This window comes from Arachis hypogaea, chromosome 20, assembly GCF_003086295.3.
Source record: "Arachis hypogaea cultivar Tifrunner chromosome 20, arahy.Tifrunner.gnm2.J5K5, whole genome shotgun sequence".
In the NCBI taxonomy this organism is placed as follows: Eukaryota; Viridiplantae; Streptophyta; class Magnoliopsida; order Fabales; family Fabaceae; genus Arachis; species Arachis hypogaea.
Window position 1 is genome coordinate 128791154 of NC_092055.1, and position 16376 is coordinate 128807529.

Genomic DNA, 16376 nt, shown 5'->3' on the forward strand with positions numbered 1-16376 from the left:
ACTTAGCTTAGCTTAGTTATCCAATTTACCATCTTATCAGCTTGTTTCTTCTAAATTTATCAAGTTATATGTTTGTTGGTAATTATGGTTAACCAAGTTGAAGTTTTGTTATACCACCACTTGTATCATTTTCATGTTAATCAAATTATAGTATCATTTTTTGACTAAAACTTTGATGATGCAAGTAACATATAAATCATCGTGTCATAATGCTTCATGACTCTTCTACTTGATAATCATCAAATTGGTAAATATCAATTTTAATAAGTTCACACATGAATAAATTCTAAAAAAATTCCACTATTTTAAAATTCTTCCATCTTCTATAGTATGTTGTATTTGTTTTTGTTTTTAAAAAAATTGAACTCTTTTTTCACATAATATAGACTTTTTTTGGATTTTATAAAATAAAATTTAGTTGAATTTAGATTGACAAATAACTTGGTCAAAGATTGGGTCAAACTCCGGTCAAATTTTTACATGCCACAACGGAATTAGAGGTAATCTTGTAATAAAGCAGTTATATATATATATATATATATATATATATATATATATATATATATATATATATATATACACTAAAGATAGGGAGATTCGAATCTGCGACCTCTTAAGTGAGTACGAGAAGATTATGTCATTTAGATTATAACTCATTAAAAAAATTAGTTATTAATCAACATTTTGTATAGAAATATGTATTTTATATTTATAAAATCTTTTTTATTACACTATTAAAAATAAATTTAATTATTGGTCTATTATGAATTTGACTATTCTAATAATTAATTATTTAATTAAAAATATATAAATTAATATATATAAATATATACAAATATATAACGACAAATTTAAAGATACTTTTTTGGTATACATAAAGTGTTCTTTTATTTAATCCATAGTAAATTTAATTTTTTAAATAATAGATTCTAAAAAAGTAATATCTTAATCGTAAAAATAATCTCCTTTAAATAAAATACATAAAATATAGAGAATCACACAATTTAAAAAACTTTTAAAAATCATATTTTAATGAGATTTCTTATAAATTTGTTTTAAAAAAAATTGATTTTTTTTTCTTTTCAAATGTGATTTCTTTTTTACTGTATGATTTTTTTTCAAATTAAAAATTTAGAAATTAAATTTCATTTCAATTTTTATTTATAATTAAATATTAAAAAAAAAACTAGATGAAAATTATGAACTGTTTATAATTTTAATGAGAAAAATACAAATAGAACATTAACCTTTTTTTACAAATATATAAATTTTTTAAATTAATTTTAATACATTGTCAATATAAAATAGTTTAACACGTCCATCTAATTAAATAATGCCATACCAACAAAATTAAATTCTAAGTTATTAACTAAAATTAAATATTTATAAATTCCAACCATTAGAATAATGAAACACATATTTTTCTGTTTACCAATAGAAAGACCTATCTACTTAATTACCTGCCTCATTTTTCACAGGTCAAATGCTTATTTATAGTTAAATTTCGAAGAAAAAATTAATTGTTGTGACGATAAAAAAATTAAGAAGCTATTTATTTATTTTTTTTCAATTATAAAAAATGGTGCGTATTATACGGTTAGAAAGCTTTTAACTATATCAGTACGCTAATATTTTTATTAAATTTTAATCGTTGTCTTAATTATATATTTTTTATTATTAAGATTAATAATTAAAAATTACTGAAATACTAGAAAATTTAAAATTTTCCCATACTGTTATCCAACAAAAATAATCTTTTGTGGCCAATTTACAATTTTCTTTTTTTATGGGCCAATTTATAAAAAAAACTGAAGTTTTGGGCCCAAAGTAATTATTTACGTTCTTCTTCAAAGGTAGTTTCACATTTTCAGTTGAGTGTTTCCCTCGTTTCTGTCTTCCCACTATTCGTCTCGTTTCCTCCACAAAAGAGAAAAGAAAAGAAAAGAAAATCGAAAAAAAAAAAAAAAGAAGAAAGAAAATGCATGAGAAGCCGCAACATGATACGATGGGTTCGGAAGAAGAAAAGAGCAAACCTAATAATTCGTGTGCTTCTGAGTCTGAATGTGAAGACAACTCGTCCTTGACTCGCTCTCAAACTCAGTCCAATTTGGATCGCGGACTCTTCAACGACCTCGTCCAAATGGTCCTTCTCGTTCACTCCCTCTTTGTAATAACCTTTCTTTGGGTGATACACTGAAGAGTGTAAAAATCTTATGGAATTTATATTTTAATTGACTTATTTATTCATTTAATTGTGGACTCTGTTGATTAAATTGAAATTTGGATTATTAGGATAGTAAAGAAAGCCGTTCATTTAGGCGTCGAGGTTCTATGATCTGCACCAAGCCACCATCAAGAGACTCATTGGCTAGAAGAGTAAACTATTTCTTCCTTTTTCTTTTTTCCAATTCTATGTTTCTATTAATTGAATGACTATTCACCCATACTCTTTATGCGGTGAATACGGTGAATATGAAAATTACCAATTTTTGCTGGCATAGCAATATGAATCAAGAAGTAAGACTGCATTTGTTCACGAGAACAGGACAAGAATAAGACATATCGAACACGAAAGTTCAATTTATTAGTTTGTTTTCATATACAAAAATAAAAGAAAAAGTATAGTAACAAAAAAATATAATTATATAAAAAATTAATGAAAATAATAAAACAACAACAACAAAGCCTTGTCCCATTAAGTGGGGTCGGCTACATGAATCAAACGACGTCATTGTGTTCTGTCATGTATCATGTCTATAAAGAGACCGTTTACATGTAGATCTCGTTTGACCACCTCATGGATGGTCTTCTTAGGTCTTCTTCTGCCTTTCGTCCTTTGTCCATCTTCCATCTCATCCACCCTCCTGACTGGATGTTCTATCGGTCTTCTTCTCACATGTCCAAACCACCTGAGACGCGATTCAACCATCTTTTCCACAATAGGTGCTACTCCAACTCTCTCTCTTATATCTTCATTCCTTATTTTATCCAATCGCGTATGACCACTCATCCATCTCAACATCTTCATCTCTGCCACACTCAGCTTATGTTCATGCTCCCCTTTAGCCGCCCAACACTCCGTACCATATAGCATAGCCGGTCTTATAGCGGTCTTATGTTCATGCACTCCGCCATTTTGACCAACCTGCTTGGATCCTATGATTTACATCCTGTTCAATGAAAATAATAAAAAAATAAAAAAATAAATAGTATCTTTTGTTAGTATTTTTATGTTAGAAAGGATAAAAAGACACTAATTCAATATTTCTGGACACATGATTTTGTGTCAGTGTCCAGCATTCCTGCTAGTAAACAAAAGTAGTCTAACTCCTTGTGTAATATAAGTTGTATTGTATGACAAATGTCGATGTTTGAGTTTACATCTTCATATAAAGTCTGTTTAAGCATCAAAATTAGATTCATATCAAGTTTAAGTGGTTAACGAATTAGTTTTGATACTCTGTTTAAGTCTAAGAATATTTCATACCATCAATTGATAAAAACCCATTATGTATGTGTCTTTTAGGATGGTATATCGCATTGTATTGTATTGTATTGTATTGTATGTATAAGTCAAATGCATATAATACTGTAGTAATACCTTATTAAATTACTGTCTTTTTCTTTCTTTCTTTCTTTTTGTTTGTTTACTGCAGATCATGATTAAATTCAACATACAGAAATTATTAATAAAGTGTCATTTCACATGGGATCATCAATTTTGAATGTATGGAGATATAAAAATAATGCTGAAATTAAATCACCTAATTGTAATAGCGTAATTTACTTTACATATATACATGAAAATATTGCAAAAATAAGTTATTTTTCTTCTGAAACTTTTTGTTGTCCCTGTCATAAAAACCTTTCACGTTTTGAACTACCACATTGACTATTTGCTATTGGTTCTTAAATAATATATGTTATGTTATATAGATGTCTATGCTCAGGAAAAAGGAGAATGGAGAACTTACCCTATTGAGGAAGCAGGTGGAGGAATTGCAAATGAAATTATTGGTGAAAGATGAACTTTTGGAGTCAGCAGAAAAGTCAAGAAACAAGTTGAAGGCTCTTAATCCAAAACTTGATGAGCTTAAATACATGGTATCAGAAAAGGACTCTTTACTCAGGTCTACTCAAGGGCAACTCTTTGATGTGAAGGTGCTGATGATCTTAATCTACTTTTTATGTTGCTTTCGCGTAGCATATACTCTTTGCATTATTGCAAGTCTTTGGAACAGATTCGCCTAAAGTGAGAAGATTGGTAAGTGCCAAAGGTAGTTTTGTATATGAGGGCAATGACTGGTAATATTCAGAGTTGGATCATGAAACAATTAAACCATCATGAAGAACTTTAATGTGTGCACCATGGAAATTGTTAATTTGGGGTTTGTTATTTTTACTTTCACACTTCATGAAAACTTATTAATCCTTCAAAATGCATCAAAATCTAAAAAAGTTCTGTCAGTCCCAATATGAATCTTCCTACACCAAAAAATAGTTTTGTTCAAATTATACTAATTCTTTTTACGACGAAAGTTGTGAAATTTGTGTCTCTCATCAATGTCCACAGATGAAACTTGCAGACAAACAAGCTGTTTTGGAAAAGATACAATGGGAAGCAATGACATCAAACAAGAAAGTGGAGAAACTGCAAGAAGAGCTAGATTCTGTGCAAGGAGAAATTTTATCATTTACATTGCTGCTTGATGGCTTGAAAATAACTAATAATGATGGACTATATACTGATGATTATGACATCAAGCCTCATAACTTCAATTCCCTACCTTCTACAGTGAGTTCATTAACATTTTTTTCTATCTATTATGTGCAACATATTTGATATTTATGCCAAATTGCCAATGAATAGATTTGTTTCACATTCTTGGTAACAAGGCTCATGCATATTTGATATTTTCTTTTCATGGACTCATTAGGATGTCACATATCTTTCAAGAATTAAATTGACCTCACAAAATTCTTTGGAACGAAATTCATTTTACAAATCATTTAGGGATGAAAGTAATTTTACTTCACATGTAACTCAGAGACCAAATTGCTAGTTTAGTCTTTTTAGATTCGGGTTATATACTAGCATTTTAGTGTACACATTTGTTTGATTTCTCTAAGCACGATTATTTCTCAAAACAAAATGGTGTTAACTGTTAAATATCAATGCATGTGTAATTTTTTAGATGTATATGGATGAGATGGAAATGCAGAAAATGGAAGAAGCAAGAAAAGCTTATATTGCTGCAGTTGCTGCTGCAAAAGAGAAACAGGATCATGAATCAATTGCTATTGCTGCCAATGCTAGGTTACACTTTGAGTCATTTCTCTTTAAACCCGAAATTTGAGAGAGTTATTTGGAATCCATGGTTGGTCAATGTGACCAAATTTATAAATATGTGACCATAAAATATAGAGAACAACTAGGGAACCAAAAGCATATCAGCCAAAAACCAGCCAAAATGTGTTTACTTTTTGGCTGATCACCTTTTGGTTCCATATACTTTTCCTAAAATATATGGCATGCTGTGAAATTGAAAGGATTTTCAGTTAGTAAATTACAGTTTATTTCATTACAAATTATGGAACTGAATTGAATGATAAATTATTTATATATTATCGTATAATAGATTTGTTTTGCACACTTTTAATACATGAAATAATTAAAATTTGAATAAAAATAAGCTTTAAAACATGCACTAAATATACTCAAGATTACACAAGCATTTATCAAGTTTTATAGTCTTATAAGAATGAAAATGATATGATAAGTTAATTATTTAACATTTAATTCAAACATGAACTTTATAGTTAAATAAAATATATAAAAAACTTTAAAATAAAGTATATTTTTTGTCTCTAATATTTGTAATTCTTTTTAAAAATACTAATATTTAATTTCATTCAATTTTGTCACTAATGGTTTTAATTCTTTTAATTTTATTCTTAACGTTTTCGATTTGTGTCAAAATTATTCTTAAAAATTTTCAATTTTATTCCTAACATATTATATGGAGTTAACGTTCAGAGATAATTTTGATACAAACAAAAAACGTTAGGAATAAAATTAAATGTAATTAAATATTAAAAATATATTTTTTTAAAATAATTACAAACGTTTAGAGACCAAAAAAAAAAAAAACTTTATCCAAATATTTATTTTATATGCCAAATATGTGTACAATTAGACTTATTATGCATCTACTGTGGTAATATACAAGAAATAGTAATTTACCATCTAATTTATATAAGAATAATTGTCTATACTTAATTGCTTCATTAAGGACTTTTATTTTATTTTTGGTATAATTTTTGTTGACCAAACTATCAAGCATCAAAGATTTAAACTATGACATATTCTAATTATAAAAAATATAACTCAATTTCATATCCATTAAAAATTGAATATTTCATCAAATTATACTTTTTTTTTATTAAAATAATGGGCGCTTAAAATTGGCTAATTTTTTTTATATGGTTTAAATATATGTGTAATACATTGTTATTGGAAGATTTGGTGTCTTTTTTTATATGGTGTTTTATTCAAATCGAACAGTCCGATTTGTTTGAAAAAAAAATAAACTACAAATCGGAAGGTCCGATTTATTTAAAGAAAAAAATATGTTACAAATCGGAGGGTCCGTTTTGTATTTTTTATTTATTTTTATTTTTTAAAATAAAAATCGGACGATCCGATTTCAACATTAAAAATTTTTTTATTTTCGAAATCACAAATCGGACCGTCCAATTTCTGATTGTTGGTTTAAAAAATGAAACAAATCAGAGGGTCCGAATTGTTTAAACCATACCAACGTAAAACTCATCTCTTCTCACATCATTGTGAGATACACTCCTCTCTCTCACGTGAAAAAGAAAAAGCGTTTAAAATTTCGTGTGATTAGATAATCGGCTATAATAGTATAGACACAAATTATCTTCAACACATTTTGAACATAACACTTATCTATTATTTGACATTAGTTTGATACAATTTTTTTCTACAACTCTTTCTAAATAAAAAATAAAAAGTATTTCTTCAAACATATTTAAATATGTTTGTCTAACCTTATTCTAATATTTTTAACTAATATATTTAAAATAAATTTAAAAGGAATATTTTTTATTAATTATTAATATAAAAAATTATTAAAATAATTTATCTAAGTAAAAAGGCAAACAAAATATTTTAAAAATTCATTTATCTTAAATATTTTATCCTTTGGCACTAGAAATGGAAATGGGAAGGGGAAACGGCAGAGAACATTCCCCGCCAAAAATGGCGGCAGAGAGCAACGACATTGAAATCCAAGTCCGAACCCTAACCGCCGAATCCATCACTATCCCAATCCCTGCTTCCGCAACCGTACAACGCCTCAAGCTTCTCCTCAACCATTCATTCCCACCCGCCACCAACTCCTCCCATTTCCACCTTTTCTTCAAGGTACTCTTCTCTCACCTCTAACCACTTTTGCTTACGTGGCACCACATGATTGGTTCTCTTGTACCCTAACTGCGCATTGAAATTAGTGACGCTGCAAGTTAATTGTTTTTGTGTACTTAGCTGCACTAGTATTGAACTCATAGTGTATGGAGATAGAAATTAAACTGTTATGAAATGGCACTATTGCATGGTTTGATACATGAAATTGATCTTGTATTTTGGATGCACTATTTAGTGAGAATTTATTATTTCATTTCCATGTAATGCAAACTTTAATCCTAATGAGAAATTGCTTGATTGTGATTCCAGGGTGAGAAATTGAGACCGCAGGCTCAGATTGGATCTTACACAATCCACAATGGGGAGTTTCTTGTACTCGTTCCATTTGCTAAGAAGGATTCCAAAGCTCACAAATCGGACTCACTTAATGCTTCTTCAACTCCCTCTAATGCTGCTCGTCGTGGTGATTCAGCTACCGATCTCGCGGATTCAATGTGGTCTAATATAAAGGAGGATCTATTGCATTTGCGCGAGGCCACTGAAAGTGATACTTTGGACCACAATAATAGCTCTGATTTCGAGTTCAGGACAGTTGCTTCGGAGCCAAGAAAAGAGAAAGTGGATGATGAGGTCAGTTGGAATCAGGCTTCGAAGGCAAATGACAGAGATGCTGATAACCGGATTGAGCTTCCATATCATCTCATATTGAACACACTGGAGTGTACCAGTGAGGGTGCCCTCGGCAAGCATAATTGCGAGGTCTTTTTGAAGGTTTTGGACTCCGTGAATTGTTTGTCAGACCTGCCTCTGGGACACTGCAAGTTGTTCAGAAGAGCTTGTTCACTGGGAGGTGATGGTGGATTGCAGCTAGGTGCCAATGGTAGTAGTAGTTCATGCTTGTGTCCTGCATGGTTGAAGATTGTAATGAAAGCATTTGCTTTCATAAACATCTTGTCCGGGTTTCTTCATTTGCAGGGTAGGAAAATGACCTTGCGTCTGCTGGAAGAAGCGTTGAATGAGCTTGGAATGTTCGGAGTCAAAATTGGCCTCCAGGACGTGAAGCATCTTCCGCTTCTCTCACCTCAAGTAAATTGATTATTTTTCTTGTCATTTTCTTTATTTTAAGATTTATTGTTAATCTTTCCAAAGGTGATAGTGTAAGCATGCCTTTACACCTTATGATCTGTGGTTTAACTTAAACGTGATTGTACGGGATGCCTATTGTATGCTAAGGCCGCAGGAATAAAGAATGTTGTGTGAAGTAATTATTCCCCCTTGAATGCCTTCACTTTTGTTATCACCAAGTTTGCAGTGGTTTTCTTCAATATTGCATTTTCCTGCTCTAATTTTGGTGTAATCCTCTGCAGCTAGTGTGCTTCGAAAGTGACATAGAGAAGGCAAGTTTTGGCAATGTCATTTTTGTCATTAACCATTCATCAAGTGATGAAGAACAAATTGAAATCAATCCTAAAACAGGTGTGTTGAAGATGTCTTGGGGTTTATTGTGGTCCTGAAGCTTGCTGATCTTCTTCTCCATTTGTTTATTTATTTTAGCTTTTTTGGTTTGTCCTGTCTTGTTTAATAGCTCTATCAAAGATTGTTCGGACATTGAAGAGTAGGGATAGTTCTTTCCGAAATAATCTGTGGAAGGCTTTTGAGCAGCTTCCGGTATGTTTATTTAACATACAATGCCATGAACTATTTATTGTTGATTGATCTATTCAGTGCATACTGCAAAGTTTGTGTTTGGCCTGATTTTATAAGAGATGCATATTGCAACCTGAACTGAACTTTGAGCATAAAAGTAAGGATCGTTATTCTGATGCATCCATCTGCCTATTGTGACTAGTATTTAACTTGATATCTGGAATCACTATTTTTTACACTTTAAAGAATGGAGATTTCTTACCTATCACTATCAGACCCTTCTTTTTCATGATATTATTCTTAAACTTTGGTGAGCAATAACAATTGGCAAAAGGTTGGTCATCTTTCACTTGTGTTAAGATATTGTGTCTTTCTTTGATTTGTTTTTTACTCCATTTTGAATTTAAATTAAAATAAAGTTAATTTTTTTTTATTCTTTTATTTTTTAATTGTTATCATTCTAAATTTACAATTGTTACTGGTGAAAAGATTTTGTAAAATTGTGCATTAGGAATACATTAGTAGGGTGGTTCATTCATAAAACTGAAGTTACTTAGCTTGGTCAGAGACGACTTTTTCGCTGTAGGTGCTATGCGTGAGTATAATTTGTATTGATATTTTCTGCAGTTTATTTCAGGAGATCAGCTGACTATGGGAATTTCCTTGGAAGAATTGCTTGCAATATGCAAAGACCAATATTTTGTTGTAAATGAAAACAAATCAAAACGTTTAAAGAGAAGCTTGAATACCACAAAACCTGATTCAAATCACATTCGGTGTCATGTATGTATTCATCTCTGTTACATATTTACTTTTAATTTTTAGTCTTCTATGAATGAGATAGACGTTGCAATATTGCTTTATATTACTTGTTCTTGGTTTGGCAGGACACAAAGGCATTGCTAGCTGTGGACATGGTTGAACACCTTGAGAAAGGAATTGGATCTGAAGGACAGGTGTTTTTTTTTTGTCATAACCATCTTTTGAGCTTTCGAGAATATAACACATCAAACCTTTAATTCACCAATGTTTTGCTGGATATTCAACTAATGAAGCATTGTAGAATGGATACAGACAGTAATTTATATAATCATTAATATAATGTAACTCTATGTTCTTTTTTTTTCACTCATGAATACACATCAAGGCATTTCATATTTTGCAAGTGCTACATTATGAAAGTTTGGTTAATGCAGATTGTGCATATTGAAGACATAAGCCCTAGAAATGCCATTCATGCGGAGATCCCAACTGAACTATCGGAAAAGATGAGATCAGCACTGAAGTGTATAGGAGTTTCAAAATTGTATAGTCACCAGGTACAAACTGAATATGTGAAAATGTCTTCCTAGCTAATGATTTCTTACTCTCAGAATCAAAGATGTTCTGCTGTTTGATTTAGGCAGAGTCTATACAAGCCTCCCTTCATGGGAAGAATGTTGTTGTGGCTACAATGACATCTAGTGGCAAATCTCTTTGCTATAACCTGCCAGTTCTAGAAGTTTTACTGAATAATCTGTCATCATGTGCTCTTTACATATTTCCTACAAAGGTTTGTTGCAGTTTATCAGTTAATTTCTCAATTCTAAAATCTAAATGCTCGAGTTGACCATAATCTGTTCTTATTTTCTCCGTGGGGGTTGTAATTGGATAAGTAAAATATTTCCTGCATGCAGGCATTAGCTCAAGATCAACTAAGATCTTTGTTAAACATGACAAAAGGATTTGATGTTGAGTTAAATATTGGTATATATGATGGTGACACTTCCCAAAGAGACAGGACTTGGCTACGAGATAATTCTAGACTGGTAATTTTACAACTAATTTCTCCCTTAGACTGGACGGACACAGGTGAAATGTGCTTCATGTTATATTATCATGCAGTTGATAACAAATCCAGATATGTTACACATATCGATCTTGCCCCACCATCGTCGATTTAGTCGGATTTTATCAAATCTAAGGTAGTTTATATGGAGTGTTTCAAAAACCATATTAATTATAATTAGGCTATAGGCACTTAATGTGGAATATTAGTTGATGGGTTGTTATTAGTAAGAGGCTTACTCTCTTTCAATTCATTAGGTTTGTGATAATTGATGAAACTCATACTTACAAGGGAGCATTTGGATGTCATACTTCGCTTATATTAAGGAGGCTCAGGCGACTGTGCTCACATGGTTTGTTAAAATTCTGGGAATGTTTCCATAATTTATTCTCCTGTTTAAATTTTAAATGAAAATGTGAATAACTGAATGTGCCACTTGCTTCTATTTGCAGTATATGGATCTGATCCTTCCTTTGTTTTTTCTACTGCAACTTCTGCTAATCCAAGCGAGCATTCTATGGTAAATACATGTCTTGGAAATAGTTAACGTTGTACACTTAGTATTACATCTCTTACAACATTTTCATTTTAATATTTCTGTGCATTATGCTGTCTTTCCTGTGTTAGGATTAAAAGGCTGCAGGGCAATCTTCTCAAAATTGGCATATTGCTATGCTCAAAGTTAAGTTTAATAATTGACTTCCTGTGTTCTAGGAACTTGCAAATTTACCAGCACTTGAGCTATTTCAGAATGATGGAAGTCCATCTGCAAGGAAACTTTTCATCCTTTGGAATCCTAGTCTGCGTCCGAAAGCTGTGAGTTGAAATTCTAATTTTGTTATAAAAATATGTCTCTTATAGTGTTAAAGAGTAAAGACATATTTCTAGAAACTAATTGTTGATATTACTTGATTGTAGATGGTGAAAAAAGCCAAGTCTGTTATCGATGCTGATAATTTGGAAGACGAAAGTGACAATTTTGTTCGTTCAAGGTATAATTCCTCATGTATGGATTCGGATGATACAAAAGTTTGCAACTATTGATTTTGATGTAAATAGATTTTGTTTACCTGCATGCTTTAAACAGTGAAAAAGTTTCCGCTTGAATAATTTGGTCAATTCTTATATTTGATAAAGGATTAGAAATAGCTTTTCTTATATTTTAACATCCTTCCTCATGTAAGCGTTTTGGCAATAGCAAGTATTAAGGTTTGAATAGTAACCATTATACTTATCAAATTTAGTTCATACCATCAAATCATCTAAACATGTTTAATAGATGATGTGTGATGATTACCGGATAGGATTAAGAATTTCACAAGTTTATCTTTAGGGTTTGTTGTAATTGAGTATTTTTAGTATGAATTCCATGAGCCCTTTTGTTATTTTCGCAGCCCAATTGTGGATGTTTCGCGCCTTTTTGCAGAAATGGTTCAGCATGGTCTTCGCACCATCGCTTTTTGTAAATCAAGGAAACTTTGTGAGCTTGTTTTATCATATACGTATGTCAGTTCAAATTTATATATATTTTTGTATATTCAAGTATAATCAATACTTTGATCAAAATTCAGATGGCTTGATTTACCTATATTCTGTTTTGGTTTATCTGATATGCTTTTGGGAAGTCTAGTTTATAGTTTTCCCTTATTCTGAAAGCAAGATGCTCATGCTATTGAATTGCTGTAAATGAAATAGACGTGAAATTCTTCTCGAAACATCCCCGCATCTGGTTCATTCCATCTGTGCATATCGTGGTGGCTACATCGCAGAGGTCAACTTCCCCCAAATGTAGAAATAGGCCTTTGTATTATTTTGTGTGTGTGTGTGTGTGTGTGAGCATGCATGATATTTTTGGGATCATTTATCATTTCAATCCAATGGTAGTGCTTATTCTTTTTGGTTTGATTTATGGACTGATGAATTGTGGAGACTTAATACTGGCTGCTTCACATTGACAGGAAAGAAGAAAAATAGAGACTGCATTTTTTGGTGGTAAAATTTGTGGTGTTGCTGCAACTAATGCTCTTGAATTGGGCATTGATGTTGGAGAAATTGATGTGACTCTGCATCTAGGATTTCCTGGTAGTATTGCAAGGTATTGTCACAAGTGCTTTCATATCCCAATCTAATTAAACCTTTAAAATAGCTTTTTTGTGTGGAATACATTAAAGAGTTTCTTTAAAATAATTTATCCTCTTAGCTTGTGGCAACAAGCCGGTAGGGGCGGGAGGAGAGATAGGCCTTCTCTTGCTGTCTATGTTGCCTTTGGTGGGCCTCTTGATCAGTACTTCATGAAACACCCTAAGAAACTTTTTGAAAGGCCAATTGAATGCTGTCACATTGATTCCCAAAACAAGCAGGTTTGTTTAAACCTTTCCTTCTATAAGATTAATTATAGAGTTTTTAGCACATGGAAGGGTTTAGGCTAATTATGGAAGAATTTGTTCAGGTTCTCGAACAGCATTTGGCCTGTGCAGCTCATGAACACCCTCTTGTTGTGCAGTATGATGAGAAGTATTTTGGTTCTTGCTTAGAGAATGTTTTAAATTCTTTAAACGCTAGAGGATATTTGAGTCCTAATCAGTCATTTGATTCTTCTTCTAGAATTTGGAACTACATTGGTCCTGAGGTATATTGGATTTTTTTCACAATTTAGGATTCGTGTCTATCAATTCTGGTTGACTTCATTATTATTCAGCATTGTAAAATATTTTTAAGGGTTGAATATGTTTTGAATCCTACTAAAAATTTGGTGTTTGATAAGTCTCTCTCTCTCTCTCTCTCTGAAAAAGCAAGATTTTTAGTGGAGAGGAGAGAAAGGCTTCATGAATTCTGTGCAGTTCAACTTCATAGTGGAGAATAAATTATTTAGAATTATAGACACTGAGTAGTTATACAAATGTATTTACAGATATTATAGAATATATTCTATTTCTCTAAACACTATTTTGTATGGTATTCTAATTTATTCTATTTACATATTCTAAGATTAAAAACTTATTTATAGTTGAGCAAACCTTGGTAGTAGTAAGGTTGCCTTGTAACTGTTAGCCACAGGTTCAGATCTTGGAAATAATCTCTTTGCTTAAAGGGATATACTATCTCTAGTCCCCACTAGGTCAGGAGTTTCATATAGTTTGTACAGTCTTTTTATTATATATTGCATTTATTTTTATGTTATTTTCTCTTTCTAGAAATATCCTTCTCATGCGGTCAATATCCGAGCAATAGAAACCGTAAGATACAGTGTCATAGATCAGAGAAAAAATGAAGTCCTTGAAGAGATAGAGGAAAGCAGGGCTTTCTTTCAGGTATTGACTTGTTACATGCCGATATATGCTGAGATAGGATTTTGCTACATCAAATCAAAGTATATGTGTTACCTGATTCAGGTATATGAAGGTGCTGTGTACATGTGTCAAGGGAAAACCTATTTGGTCGAGAAATTAGATCTGTCTAGCAAGACCGCTTTCTGCAAAGTGGCTGATCTGAAGTATTATACAAAAACTCGAGATTACACCGATATTCATGTCACTGGGGGTAATATTGTATGTAATCTGCTTCTGTAACAGTGATCTTTGAATTAACTTATTTAAGTTATAGCATGCAATTAGAATATAGCAATGTTGAACTTTATGCTGCCACCTTAATACGGCTGGACAATTTTGATGAAGTTTAGGGGTTTAAAAACTCATCATTCCTGTTACTATTACTGTTACTGTCAGGCTTATCCTACAGCAGTTTTGAACATGTTTCCTAAAACAAATGCACGGGCTCATATATGCAAAGTAACAACTACATGGTTTGGTTTTTATCGTATTTGGAGAGGGAGCAATCAAATCTTTGATGCTGTTGACCTAGCCCTTCCTCAATATTCATACGAGTCACAGGTGAATTCAAATACTTTTAGGTTTACTTTCTTTTAATTTTGTGCCACATCTGTGAATCTTTTAACATTGCTGTGTTCTTTGCTCTAAACAGGCAGTTTGGATTCCAGTGCCACAATCTATCAAAGAAGTAGTACTCAAGAAAAATTATGATTTTCGTGGAGGTTTGCATGCTGCTTCGCATGCGGTTTTAAATGTAGTGCCTTTGTAAGTTTCTCAGAAATATTAGGTTTAAATTTTTCTCATGAATATAAGATTCTAAATGATAATCATGGCATGTTCCTTACTTTTCAGCCAGATTTCCCCGCTCTTTTTCTGGTAACTCCTGTTAATTTTATGTCAATCTATATTATGATGCGTTTTGCTTGCAGACATATAACATGCAACTTATCTGACTTGGCTGCCGAGTGCCCGAATCCTCATGATAGCCGCTATTACCCAGATCGAATTCTCATTTATGATCAACATCCTGGAGGGTGTGGGATTTCAGTTCAGGTGAGTAACATGCAAATTGTAGCATAGGATTTGGCTTTTCTTTCTCGGTTCCTTAATTAATATCTATCTGATTCTTTAGTAAGATGTTATATGATGAACAAGAAGTTTCTGGTTTAATAATCTTACCAAGTGTTAATCAATGTAGAGATTTCACTTAATGTATTTTGGGTTGTTTGATAGGTTCAACCGCGTTTCACCAAGTTCCTGGAAGCTGCACTTGATCTTCTCACTTGTTGCCGCTGCTCAGCGGAAGTTGGTTGCCCTAATTGTGTTCAGGTCTGGATCAATGTTTTTTAAAAAAATTCCACCATTCTTTTAGAACTTCTACAGGTAAAAATAGACTGAAGTCTGCGTAGTGTCAATTTCATTTATAGCTTTTGCATTATGTAGAGTTTTGCTTGCAATGAGTATAACGAGGTCCTACACAAGGATGCGGCCATTATGATTATCAAGGTTGTTACTAAACTGAACCTTTTATTTTTTATTTTTTTCCATTTATTTTTCTCTTCTCTTCAATTGATTATTGCATTCCCGACTTCACTTTGGTTACAAAATATGTCCATTCAGGGTGTTCTGGAAGCAGAAAATGTGATCAATGCTGAGGAGTCACCTTTTTTATGAATTGGTTAATAGTCCTTGTTACCTTTATTTTTTCCTTGCTAAGAAAGGTTGGTGGATTCGGCTGTAAAAATTTACTTGTTTAAAATAACTTATTTATAGTCTTAGCTTAATATTGATCCATTTACTTATTTATTTTAAAGAGTTAACAACCAAAAATATTTTTTATTTTTTGGTGACTAACCAAAAATGTTTTGGAGTTGATAAAAAAACCCCTAAAATAAAATAAAAAATTGATAAAAAAAAAGGTACTACAAGATATAAAATGTTTGTCAAAATATCTCACAACTCGACAGGTGAAAGATTAATATGCTGTAAATCAGATCGCTAGCCAATAAATTAATGCATGCATAAGGTAATATTCGAACGACCGATACTTGTTTAAGTGAATTAGTGAGCTAATTACTAGACCAATTCAACATAGGCTTGGTTTGAAAAAAAAAATTACTTT

At 31.7% G+C, this 16376-nt stretch overlaps 2 protein-coding genes across 6 annotated transcripts; both read left to right on the forward strand.

Annotated features, from left to right (window-relative positions):
* Positions 1-1883: 1883 nt before the first annotated feature.
* LOC112783869 (protein MICROTUBULE BINDING PROTEIN 2C-like) lies at positions 1884-5552 on the forward strand. Of its 2 annotated transcripts, none has more exons than XM_025826947.3 (5): positions 1884-2167; positions 2293-2376; positions 3937-4161; positions 4574-4795; positions 5196-5552. In XM_025826947.3, the coding sequence occupies exons 1-5, from the start codon at positions 1979-1981 to the stop codon at positions 5355-5357; spliced, it is 882 nt and encodes a 293-aa protein (XP_025682732.1). In that variant the 5' UTR covers positions 1884-1978; the 3' UTR covers positions 5358-5552. The 2 variants fall into 2 exon arrangements, with proteins under 2 accessions (XP_025682732.1, XP_025682733.1); XM_025826948.3 differs by having other exon boundaries at positions 1884-2143.
* Positions 5553-7233: 1681 nt separating this feature from the next.
* LOC112783576 (uncharacterized) lies at positions 7234-16038 on the forward strand. 4 transcript variants are annotated; one of them, XR_003193451.2, is made up of 27 exons: positions 7234-7450; positions 7760-8536; positions 8818-8926; positions 9036-9118; positions 9725-9880; positions 9985-10053; positions 10294-10416; positions 10500-10649; positions 10774-10905; positions 10982-11061; positions 11183-11277; positions 11378-11445; positions 11640-11741; positions 11844-11917; positions 12320-12427; positions 12621-12696; positions 12884-13020; positions 13126-13285; positions 13375-13554; positions 14120-14236; positions 14318-14465; positions 14651-14815; positions 14907-15019; positions 15184-15307; positions 15488-15583; positions 15698-15760; positions 15875-16038. XR_003193451.2 is itself a non-coding variant. In XM_025826575.2 (27 exons), exons 1-26 carry the CDS (start codon positions 7241-7243, stop codon positions 15712-15714), a joined length of 3693 nt encoding a protein of 1230 aa, XP_025682360.1. In that variant the 5' UTR covers positions 7234-7240; the 3' UTR covers positions 15715-15760; positions 15875-16038. The 4 variants fall into 4 exon arrangements, 3 of the variants coding, with proteins under 3 accessions (XP_025682360.1, XP_025682359.1, XP_025682362.1); XM_025826575.2 differs by having other exon boundaries at positions 14318-14473; positions 15682-15760; XM_025826574.2 differs by having other exon boundaries at positions 14318-14473.
* Positions 16039-16376: the final 338 nt, after the last annotated feature.

Excerpts from the sequence above, each read along its gene's own strand:
- LOC112783869 (XM_025826947.3), top strand. The coding sequence starts at position 1,979 with ATGCATGAGAAGCCGCAACATGATACGATGGGTTCGGAAGAAGAAAAG. Across the intron at positions 2,377-3,936 it reads GAGACTCATTGGCTAGAAGA|ATGTCTATGCTCAGGAAAAA; the intron begins GTAAACTATTTC and ends TATGTTATATAG. Across the intron at positions 4,162-4,573 it reads GGCAACTCTTTGATGTGAAG|ATGAAACTTGCAGACAAACA; the intron begins GTGCTGATGATC and ends CAATGTCCACAG.
- LOC112783576 (XM_025826574.2), top strand. The coding sequence starts at position 7,241 with ATGGAAATGGGAAGGGGAAACGGCAGAGAACATTCCCCGCCAAAAATG. Across the intron at positions 10,054-10,293 it reads GAATTGGATCTGAAGGACAG|ATTGTGCATATTGAAGACAT; the intron begins GTGTTTTTTTTT and ends TGGTTAATGCAG. Across the intron at positions 12,428-12,620 it reads GAGCTTGTTTTATCATATAC|ACGTGAAATTCTTCTCGAAA; the intron begins GTATGTCAGTTC and ends TAAATGAAATAG.